The 12,030-nt window shown below is 42.7% G+C and overlaps 1 protein-coding gene across 1 annotated transcript in view; it reads right to left on the bottom strand.

The window, feature by feature from the left end:
* Positions 1 to 5,992: 5,992 nt before the first annotated feature.
* Positions 5,993 to 12,030, bottom strand: part of ABCB1 (ATP binding cassette subfamily B member 1) — an 84,029-nt gene continuing 77,991 nt past the window's right edge. Inside the window, exons 26-28 of the mRNA XM_045827989.1 lie at positions 10,176 to 10,382; positions 7,518 to 7,664; positions 5,993 to 6,693 (exon numbers count right to left, since the gene is read on the bottom strand). Of these exons, the coding sequence (XP_045683945.1) occupies positions 6,490 to 6,693; positions 7,518 to 7,664; positions 10,176 to 10,382 (558 nt within the window). The 3' untranslated portion in view covers positions 5,993 to 6,489. The remainder of the gene's footprint in view (positions 6,694 to 7,517; positions 7,665 to 10,175; positions 10,383 to 12,030) is intronic.

Here is a 12,030-nt window from a genome sequence, read left to right as displayed (position 1 = left end):
TCCATTCAGTGTGACTGCCCGGGGGAGAGAATGAAAACGTTCACCTCCTAACTCAAAGGTCACCTTTCCTTATGTCCCAAACTGACTCTTTTGAAAGAATCCAGGTGAAAAGATTTCATCATGTAGCTTTCCCTCTTGCACATATCTGTAAGCATTCCTGCTTTTCTCTTTGATACTTTGATTTTTCCAGAACCAAGGGCAGAGGTTTTTCACCTTGCTGTTAGGAGTTCCAAGTGGAACAAAGGACAACAGTTGCAGAAGTTCCTCCCTGAACATCTTTTATTTAATCTTTTTTAAAAAAGAGCAACAAATCTCTTTTTCTCCATTTAACAAATATTTTTACTGAGGACACTCAATATGCCAGGAATTGATAGAGGTGTTGGGGTACATGATGAACCAGGTGCCCACCAAGCTGTTGTAGCCAGGAGGGATACTTTTGAAGATCAAGTGGGTTAAGGTAAGTGAAATTCTTTTACAAGGTATGGGACTAGGAAGGGGTATTACTTGTTCAAGTTATCAACTGGCTTAAAGCAATGGTTTTTAGGATGCTGTACAGTTCTGTGGATTCACTGGACTCAGCCAGGTGGTTCTCTCTTCATGAGGTATTGCCTGGAACGCAGCCATCTGAGGGCTGGATGTCTGAGATACTCACGTAACTGGCACTGGATGCTGGTCATGAGATGGGGGCTCAGTTGAGTCAAGTCACGTGGTCTTGCCCCCCGCCCCGTGTCTTGGGGTTCTTATAACATGTGGCTGGGTTCTGAGAGAAAGGAGTCATCATAGGTCAGGATCTGGTTCTCAGGTAAAAACTCCTCCACACTCCATTTTGTCAGGCAGGGCTCCCGGAGGAAAGCAAACATCTGTATTCAGCCCACCAGGTGTCTCATGCCCCTCCACCTTGCTCAGCCAGCTCCAACCACAACCTCCTCCTCTCTGCATTTCAAATGCTCTTTGAACAGCCTGTTTCTCCTACCTGAAATGCTGTCCTTCCTTCCCTTCTCACAGCCTGCCTTCCCCACTCCCACCACCTCCTGGGGAACTCCTCATTTGTCAGATTTCAGCCCGAATTATCACCTCAAGAGAAGCAAACATGTTGGTAAAGTTTAACCATTTTTTCTTAACTTTTTGTTGTAAGATACTATAGACTCACAGGAAGTGGCAAAAATCATGGAGTCCTATGTACCCTTCACCCAGCCTCCCTGAATGATGATGTCATAACTGCCGGACAAAAGCAAACCTAGGACATGACATGACTATAGTACTCTTACCAGACTACTCTAGTTTCTTAAGAACAATTTTTTTCTTTAACAAAATTATGGATGCAATTCCTATAAGGCCTTCTCTTTTATTCTGTTGAGTATAAAATGCTGGGTCATAGGTCATGTGGTAATGATGGGTATGTAAAATTATATGGCCTCACATAAGAATCATTTTAATGTATCTTCTACTAACAAAGGACTTTTCACATGTTAATTGGTGGTAAAACAAAATTGATCCAGAGGGAGGTACCCACTAGATCAAAACCTTGGCAAAAAGAATAAACACTTACTGAACCTTTGCTATATGCTAAGGACTTTGCCAAACACAAGAATGCAGTGATACAAAAACACAGGCCTTTCCTCAAACAGTTTACAAATGGGAGCAGGCACCTGAAACAGAGATGTGAGTAAGAAAAATGAATAAAAAAGGATATTATTGAAACCTGGGAACAAATGGCTGCTTTGTGTGTAAGGAACAGATTGAAATACATTTTGGCCTACATTCATAAGTTGATTCTGGTGAATGAAGGAGAAGGGCCATCATTGTTCAGAGTTGGATATAGGTGGATAATCCTAGGATGGAACTAGAAAAACAGAAGGTAGTTGAACTCAAGCAAACAGCACACACTGGGACCCATCTGTGTTTAGCTCGTGCCTGAGACCACACTTTCAAATGCCTTCTACTATAATGCCACCTTCGAGTCATATGAACAAATCATCTTCGTCCTAAGACAGTTCATCTCCATCGTCACAGCAGTTCCCTAGCCAATTTTTGTCATCCTTCCACCCTTCACATCTAAGCTATGGATGCTTCTCACCACCACCTGCTCTTCTCTGGCCTAAGCAGCCCAACTCAGAGCCTCATTATCTTCACACTTAACAAAAAGGAAAAGCACCTTGTGCAGCTTCCCTGATTTGAGGCTTCTACTCTAACAAATTGCCATATATTTGGTGGTTTAACATGATGGAAAACAGAATAGAGGTTGCTAAGAAAATTAAAAAATAGAACTACCTTATCATATAGCAATCCCAATTCTAGGTGTCTATCCAAAGGAAACCGACTTAGCAATACCATGTTCATTGCAGCATTACTCACAAAAGCCAAGATATGCAAACAACCTGTGTCTACTGACAGATGAATGCATACAGATAATGCCACACACACACACACATTGGAATAATACTCAGCCATAAACAGGAAGAAAATCCCTTCATTTGTGACAATGTGGGTGAACCCAGAGAACACCATGCTGAGTGCAATGAGCAGGACAGAGAGGCACACACGCGCACATGATCGAAGCATCTGCCAAGACAATTTTACTTCTTACTTCTTTTCCTTGCCTGATTGCTCCAGCTAGGACTTCCAGTACTATGCTGAATAGGAGAGGTGAGAGCAGAGACTAGACTCTTGTTCCTGATCTTATAGGCAAAGCTTTTAACCTTGCACCACTAAGCATGGTGTTAGCCATGGGCTTGTCTATGTGGCCTTTATTGTGCTGAAGTGTGTCCCCTCTATACCCAACTTCTATACCCATCCTTCGTGAAAGGACATTGTATTTTTGTCGACGACTTTTTCTGTATCTATTGAGACGATCATGTGACTTTTAACTTTCCTTCTATTAACATGGTGTATCACATTTGTTGATTTGCCTATGTTGAACTGCCCTTACATCCCAGGGATAAATCCCCCTCGATCATAGTGTATGTTACTTACAGTGTGCTATTGAATTCAGTTTGCTAGTGTTTTGTCGAGAGTTTTTATACCTATATTCATCAGAAATATTGGTCTGTAGTCTTCTTGCAGTGTCCTTCTCTGGCTTGGGTATCAGGGCAACACTGGTCTCCTAAAAAGACTTTCAAAGTGTGCTCTCCTTTTCGGTTTTTTTGAGGAGTGTGAGAAGGATTGGCATTAATCCTTTGTTAAATGTTTGGTAGAATTCACCAGTGAAACAATCTGCTCCTGGGCTTTTCCTTGTTAGGAGGTTTTTGATGACTGATTCAATGTCCTCACTCATTACTGGTCTGTTCAAGTTTTGTATTTTTTCATGCTTCAGTCTTGGTAGGGTGTATGTGTAACACCCTACTCTTGGTAGGGTGTATGTGTAATTTTATTTATAATTATATAATGATCTTTTTTGTGTCTTTAACCCTTTCTGATGTAAGGTCTGTTTTGTCTGATGTAGGTATCACTGCCCTTGCTCTCTTCTGGTTTCTACTGGCGATACCTCTGTCCATCCCTCGACTCTGGGCCTGTGTGAATCCTGAAAGCTGAAGTGAGTCTCTTGTAGGCAGCACACAGCTGGGCCTTGCTTTGTTATTCTTCCTGTATCTTTAGATCAGAGCGTTTAATCAACTTACACTCAGAGTGAGTATTGAGAGGTAAGGACTGACTCCTGCCATCTTATTCATTGTTCTCTGGCTGTTCTGTCCTTCCCTTGTTTCTTCATTCCTCTCTCACTGTCTTCTTTCATGACTCAATGATTTTCTCCAGTGGTATACTTTGATTCCCTTCTTTTTATTTTGTGAATCTACTGTAGAATTTTGCTTGGTTTATTTTGCTTTAGAATTTTGCTTTAGAATTTTGAAGAGACTTACATAAAACATTTTACAGGCATAACAGTCTATTTTACACTAGCAACGACTTCTATTTCATATAAAAACCCCAACCTTTTATACTTCCCTTGTTTTTAATGTCAAAATTTACCTTTTTTATATTGTGTGTTTATTACTATAGTAATACTTATTTTTAATATTCTTGTCCTTTAAACTTTATACTAAGTGATTAATATACCATCATATTACAGTATTAGAGCATTCTGAATTTGACGACATACTTAGCTTTACCAGTTGTTTATTTCCACGTTTTTAATGGTAGCCATTAGCTTCCTCTCATTTCTGCTTGAGGAACTCCTCTCAGCCATTCTCGTGAGGCAGGTTTAGTGGTAATGAATGCCCTCGGTGTTTGTTCTTCATCTCTCTCCTCCACCACCAGTGGGGGTGCACACAGAGATCCAGCCACAGGGTCAGGGGTGTGATCAGGTCAGGCGCACTGGGCCCTGGGGGTGTTCTCAGCAGCTTGTGGGCAGGCTTCTTGATAGAGCCCATGAGGTAGTTAGTAGGCTCTGCATGCCTTTAATGCCCTCTGGGAGTCCTATCTGCCACTTTCCCAATCTTTTCCCTGCCTCCCAGTCATACAGCTCACAATTTGGTATTCTAGATGGAGTCAGAGGAAAATGCACTTCTTTAGCAGCTGGGGAGGCCAGATGCTCACTCACACACTTCTCCCTGTGAGAGAAACTGCAGGCTGAGATGGCTCTTGGCCCTAAGCTGTGTTGCCTTAGGGGACGAACAGGCAAATCAAACTGTTCCTCTGACCCTCTCCAGAGCTCCAATGGTATGTGGGAACTTTCTTGTGAAACCTGGAGTTTTACACTCTCTCATTCATGGGTGATCCTCTAAGACAGTGAATGCCAGGGGCTCCTAGAGCTAGACCAACACAGGCCAAAGGTAGTTTCCTGGTCACTGAAGGACTCACAGCCAGGACCGAGGTCTATATATGCCCATTACCTGACACATGGTGGACAAGACTCCTCTCAGTGGACGGTGTTGGATCCCACAGTCCCCAAAAAGGCACTTTTGTCTGTGGATGGTTGCCCAGTTGTTGAGCGCAAAACAGGAGATGTCTTATTCCCCCATGAGGCTGATGCTACTCCTAAAGGATATACTGTTTTAATGTGAATTTCTCTGAGATTGTGCACATTTTTGGTCATGCATTTCTTTTTTGGGAGTTACCTGACCATGTTCTTTGTCCACTTTTCCTTGGAGGCTATGGCATTTTTCCATTTTAAATTATTCATTATTTTTAAGGATATCAACTGTTTATAATAAATATGGCAAGTGTTGCTCCCAGCTTCTGCCCTTCAATCTTGTTCATAGTGTTTTCTGGCTTTTTATTCTGTAGTCAGAGTATCATTCTTTGTGATGTTTTCTTTTTTCATAATATTTGCATGATGATGTATTTAAACTTATGCAACATTTAAACATCTGCCATCAAAAGATTAATTACTGGTCAAAGTGGTTCATTATTGAAACAGAAGAAGAATAATTGTAATTTTTAAAGTACAAAAATAGTACAATCCTATAAGAGCCCCGACTGAGTGGCTCGGTTGGTGGGAGTGTTGTCCTGTGTGTCAAGGGTTGTGGGTTCGCTTCCTTTTCAGGGCCCATACGGGAGGCAGCCAACTGATGTTTCTCTCTCACATCAATGTCTGTCTGTCTGTCTGTCTGCCCATCCCTCCCTCCTTCCCTCCCTCTCTAAAATCAATAAACGTATTTTGGGGTAAGGATTAAAAATAAATAAATAAATAAATCCTGTAAGAGTCCCTTATAAGAATAATGCAAAATATTTAATGTACATCAGCTTATACATGCCACAATTGTGCATCCTGTGGCCCACCCTGACCCCCAAATCTTGTATTGATCTGTGTGATCAATTTGAGAGCCACCAGAATATGAAAATGCAAGAATCAACAGGATGAATTCCAAGAATGAAGGCAGATGGTTCTTTAAGACCCAATGTGAAAAGACATGTAGAATAGGAATTATTTACACTATTTAACTAATCCCACAAAAATTAATGGGAGTTTTAAAGGAGTCTTTTTAAAAAATGTAGGTAGGATCTTCAATATTCCAAATGGGATGTAATGTATTTACAGGTAGTTAAGACAAGATGATTGCAGTCACATAAATACTTAGTTTTATTATAGGCACTTCATGCAAACATTCAGCACATTTTGCTTCCTCTATAATACTTTTAGCAAGGCAGTCAGTTACAGTCCAAGTAGGCAATAAAAACAAAAGTTACAGATTTTACTACCAAAATCTACTTTGAATTATTATATAAATTTTTTTTAATTTTAACTATTTTTTATTTTTTTATTATATATTTTTTATTTTAACTATTTTTTATTTTTTTTATATATATTTTTTATTTTAACTATTTTTAATTTATTATATAAATTTCTAATGCAATTAAAATATTTATTCTATTTGATAATGTTTCTTCTAATTTCTTTAATTATAAAATCTTTGAAGAACTTGATGGAATGAACTTTAAATAAGTAACTATACATGATTTTTCCAGTAAGTGTTCCCTTTTTAACTTTGATTAAATGCCATATTTTAATACAAACACTAGAAAATATTTAACAGCTTATCTGGTCACAGTTTACTAGCGCTTGGCTCCAGACTGGACATTGACCATGGAAAAGTAGATGCCCTTCTGCGCAACCAGCTGTTGGTGGGTGCCGTGCTCCTTGACCCTGCCATTCTGAAACACCACGATCAGGTCTGCGTTCTGGATGGTGGACAAGCGGTGGGCAATCACGATGCAGGTGCGGCCTTCTCTGGCTTTGTCCAGGGCTTCTTGGACAACCTATTCAATACCCATGTAAATTAATTCTGATAGAAATAGTCCTCTCCCTTTAATTCCTCTTCCATAATAATCCTCAAAATTAATATATCTAACAATAGGTCCTTCTTTCACAATGATAGCAGTGAAATATACCAGATTTTACAAAGCAAGGGATTTGGCATATCAGAAGATAATTGATCCTAGTTTGGATTAGTTCTGAGGCATGAATTACCTAGTCTCAAAGATATGACAATAAATACAGCCCACCCCATCATTTAAAAACATTTACTGGTGTGCCTGGCCACACAGCATCCCTCAAAGCAGCCCTCTGGGGCCAGCTCGCCAGCAAATTGGGGAAGACTGAGCGCAGAGATAGCTTCCTTGTATTTTGGTATTTTTAAGATAGGAAACATCTCAGAATGAGTTTGTCTTTCTGGTGCCTGAATAGCCAACTTTTTCTCAAACTGGAAATGGTGACTAACTTTATCTTAAGGCCCTGTCAGCTTATATCAGCATGGTGACCTCCCACGTTCTCACACAGTTGCTGGGGAAATGCTGACAGTGGATGTGGAAATTTATCTTTTGAATGCAGCTTCTCAGGACAATACAAAGTCGTCCAGGGCTGTTTTTTTGAAGCATAAATGCTATGAGACTAATTTGCTTTGTTTTATCTTAGCTCTCTTTAATAACAGCTACAGAAAGTGTTCAAAGTCCACTGCAGGGTGACATAAGTAACAATCAACACACATGGCTGAATTCTGTTCTTTATCGCGGAAGATAGAAGCATACATTATACCTTGAGTTCAACTAATTCAAGTGTCAACACGTCCGATGGAAACACTCACCTTTTCACTTTCGGTATCCAGAGCTGACGTGGCTTCATCCAGAAGCAAAATCCGAGGCTTTCTGACGAGGGCACGTGCTATCGCGATGCGCTGCTTCTGGCCACCAGAGAGCTGAGTTCCTTTGTCTCCCACTCTGGTGTTATATTTCTGTAAATAAGAGTTTAGTAATTATGAAAAGTGGAACTCAGATTCTAAAGAGTTTGCTTACAAAAAAATGGATAACCACTTCTACACCTACAACAAAAGTTTAGGTCCAGAATTTAAGAACGAGTTCATAGGGAATTAAACAAACAGATATGCCTCTAAATGGCAGGTTTGATCTGTCTTCTTGAAAATAGATCACTTGTGTCTTAAAAGTTATATTTTAGTATAAACAAGTCAACATATTTATGAGGAAGAATAGTGTTGCAATGTTAGTCTCCTCCAGGCTTCTGGTTTCATTATGTGTGGGACAAAGATTGGCAGGAGGAGGGAAATTTGAAGGGGCTATGCCTAAGAAAATAAATGAAACTTATTTTGTTTACAACCAGCAGGTGGCACTCTCTGCATTATTGTAAAGTGAGGAAGGGAAGAAATTCTTGGGATGCTAGCCTTTGGTGACTGTTTTTATAAAACTATCTCCAGTGTTTCAACAATTTCAATAGATGTTAAGAAATTCTACCTTGATATATAACTTTGAAAGCTGAAATCTACTCTTTTTATTTTTCACGTATCTGTTGTCCACATTAGATAACTGTCACTATTCAGGAGGATGACAAGGACAGGGCATGTGGGGAGAGCTGAATGGGGTGTGGCAGCACACACAAGCTAGAGAACAACACTGTCTTCTAATTGACAGGCCCTAGCCAGGGTAGGATTTTAGTCAGACAGCAGGCTCTGATTCGGACACGCCGAGTTTGTGAAGTTCATGTTCTATACAGTGTTGCCCATTTTTACTTGTTGTATCGGGCAACCCTGGCTCTGTGGCACTCAGACGGAGAACTCCATCTGCAGCTGGAATAAGAGCCTGGGTGAGGTTCCGGCAGCTGTTTGGGACTGGCTCTGCCCCGGGCTACACCTGCCTGGGAGGCAAGCGTCCTCTGTCCCAGCAGAGTGTGGGGTGTGGCCAAACTGCACTGATAACGTTTTGAGCCTACTGAGGCAGGTAAAGGCAGGGCTGTTGCCCTGAAGGAAGCAAGGAACTAGACCAGCCTCCTGCAGGGCGAGGCAAATCCCAGTACAAATCACTCCAGGGAAGAAATGGCTCCTAAGACAGAAAATAGGACTTCAGAGGGTTGCCTCCTCTTGTCTGAGAAAGAGAATCACAAGACCTACAGGTGTGCTCTGTGAGGCAGATGGAGCCCAGGAGCCCAGAAAGGTGGGGTCACGGTGGCAGACAAATGCCAGAGGGGCAAGGCATATTTAAAAGCTAGGTAATAGTTCCTCTCTGTGTTGGTCTTTGTCAACCCCTAACCCAGGGGCTCTCAACCCTCAGCCTGTGTCAGTGTTGCCTGGGCTACTAAAACATCATGGCTGGGTCCCACCTCCAAAGTTTCTCATTCAGCAGGTCTGGGGCAGGGCCTGAAAACCTGCATTTCTTACACGTCCCCAAGGGATGTTGATGTGCTGGTGCACACCCATACATTGAGAACCCTGACCTTGTCATTAGTAAAGGAGACTGAAACTATCTTTTAAAATGTACAAGCCCTGGCAAGGGTCAATTATGCATAGTTGGAGCAAGAAGGTAAAGGGTGGGAGGGGGACAATGACCCTTCCTGGGGTCTATGATGGGGTAGCACCAGTTATCCTAAGATGAGCCTCAGGAAAAGAAAATCTCGGGAAAAAGGGCCACCTGGTATTGCCATCCTTCCCTATGAGGAGGCTGCCTTCCCTGCTGGTTTGCAGATACTGAGCTTTGTTTTAGGGAGTACTTCCATACACAATACAGAACATAACTGGGGAGGGGGAGGGTTAGATGAGTTATGTCAAAACTTACTTGAAAATACAGGACTTAAGGGGCTTAAGAGAGGGTGAGGAGTTCTGTTTATCTAGTTTTTTAGGAGGAATTCAGAGGCCAGCCATTGGACAACAGCCCAGGGGAGGTTTCAGTGACTGGCCCCATAAAGCAGAGTGTGGGGATCGTGAAATATGCAATGGTGACAGAGTACACAACACCACCGCCACCTCAGTGGCTCGGCCCTACTCAGGGAGCCTTCTTTCTGGCATAGGCCCTACAGCCTGGCCTGACTCCACAGGGAAGCTTGAGGCTTGAGGCAAAGCTGCAAGGAGGCAGAAGGGACATTGGGAGAGAACCAGGGAAGGAGGGTCACGCCTGCTTCTGCGGACCCTGAACTTAGACTTGAAGGGAAGGGCCTCTCAGACGTAAGCACTGTTAGATCAGGCTTGTTCACAGGGAAAGTCAGCCATGTGATCTGGTAAACATAACATCAAATGGGGACAGGAAGTGTGTCCAGAAGCTTGTATGGGTGTGTGTGTGTGTGTGTGTGTGTGTGTGTGTGTGTGTGTGTGTGTGTGTGTGTGTGGTGGTGGTGGTGGTGGTGGTGGTGGTGGTGGTGATTGATTTTCCTCCCCTTTGGTAAGCCAGCCCTTTAGAAATCAAACTATGGATCAGGAAGGCTGCCACAGGCTTCTGGACTCCTAATTTGGAGGGAGACTCACATTAGGCAGCGACTCAATGAACTGGTGGATGTTGGCCTCCTTGGCGGCCTGCTCAATCTCCTCCTGGGTCACGACCCGGCTGTTGTCTCCGTAGGCGATGTTCTCACTGATGCTGCAGTCAAACAGGATGGGCTCCTGCGACACGATGCCCATTTGTGCTCGGAGCCACTGGATGTTCAGATGCTTTATTTCTTTTTTGTCAAGGAGCTGAAATCAGGAGTTCACAGGTCAACTTCAGGGCAACCACATTTTGAATTAAGCAAAATTAATATCATTACTTCACACAGTAAAACTGCCAAGTAATGGCTTTTTTGGGGGGATTATCAAGGAAAATTAAATAAGGTTATCATTGTAAGCTCTGAGGGACTGTCATGTCTCTTGTTTTAATACTAGCTTTTGATATAGGCATGTGGTGTGTAAAATAATGCCCTCCCCCCTCCCTGCTGCCCAAACACACACCCCAGATGCCCTTGTTCGAATGCATGAAACCTGTGTCATGTCACACGGCAACGGGGAATTGTGTAACGTTAATCATCAGTTGACCTCAAAAGAGAGATATTATCTTGGATTATCCAGGTGGGCCAATGGAACCATAAGGGTCCCTGACTGTAGAAGAGGGAGGTGGAAGAGCGAGGACAAGAGTAGTGCAATAGGAGGAGGACTCGCCCAGTCACTGCTGGCTTTGAAGATGGAGGAAGGGGCTGGAAGCTAGAAAACGTCAGAAAACAGAGTCTCCCTTGAAGCCCCCAGAAGAAACCCAACCCTGCTGACCCCTTGATTTTAACCCAATGAGATCCATTTTGGACATATGACCTCCAGAATTTGTAAGGTAATAAATTTGTGTTGCTTTTTTTATACCACTCAATTTGCTGAAACTTGCTACAGCAGCCACAGGAAACTAATACAATGCATTATATTTCTGGAATGCTTCCTGAATTCTTATGTATCAGTTTTTCATAAGAAAAGTAGCTGAGATTAGATTGGAAATAACCACTATGACCACATAAGGGATTTACAGGTCAGGTTTCCAATCTGATCTGCATTGATTAGGATCAGGGTTTTGAGGAATGGGGTGTAGCAGTTAAATGGCACAGAAGTGAGTGTGGGAGGAGGGAGACTGCTAGACTCTAAGCAGGTGCTGATGTTGGGAGGTGAAATAATTTCTTGAGAGTTTCTTTATGGGTAAAATGGGAATTGTGGTAGTCCCTAAACCCATAGAATTAAGGGTTAAACAAGATCATGCACGGGCCCCAGCTAGCTGCACAGTTGCTGGGCAGGGTACACATGCCAAGGACTGCCAGCAACCTGTACCTCTCTGTGCTGTGCTTGGAGCTCCAGATGATGGAGAAGTGGTTGATGGATGGACATCTACTATGTTGAGCCAGAGGAGTGGGAAAGGGAGGCTGACCTTTCTCTAGTCACTTGGCTCCCCAAATTATGCTGCAGAAGCCCCCGGTGGTGCTCCTTACAGCCTTGCTGATAAAAATCCTTATTCTCTGATGTGGAAATGTCTGCTCACAACATCTACTGTGCAAGAGAATTCAGTCATTCGAGTGAGAGAGCTGCTCATTCCCTCTAAAGATGTGAGTTACTCAGCCTCAAGCTTTTCTAACAGTGGTGATGAGCATATCCTGAGCCCTACAGATGCTCTGTATCCTGGGTGCCTGGCTGGGTGCCCCTGGGAGACAGCTGGCCAGGGGTAGGGTACAAGTCTCTGCTGCAGGAAGGCAGCTTCTGTTTGTGAAGCTTGCAGATACAAATGGTAACATGGCCATGACCTTGCTGATGGCAGACCCAGTTTCCATGGAAACTGTTCTGAGCATCTATGCCTCAGGCTTCTTTACAGTATGAAGTG

This window comes from Phyllostomus hastatus, unplaced genomic scaffold (genome assembly GCF_019186645.2).
Source record: "Phyllostomus hastatus isolate PE091 unplaced genomic scaffold, TTU_PhHast_1.1 phas_scaffold_78, whole genome shotgun sequence".
In the NCBI taxonomy this organism is placed as follows: domain Eukaryota; kingdom Metazoa; phylum Chordata; class Mammalia; order Chiroptera; family Phyllostomidae; genus Phyllostomus; species Phyllostomus hastatus.
This window is presented reverse-complemented; position numbering and strand designations above follow the sequence as displayed.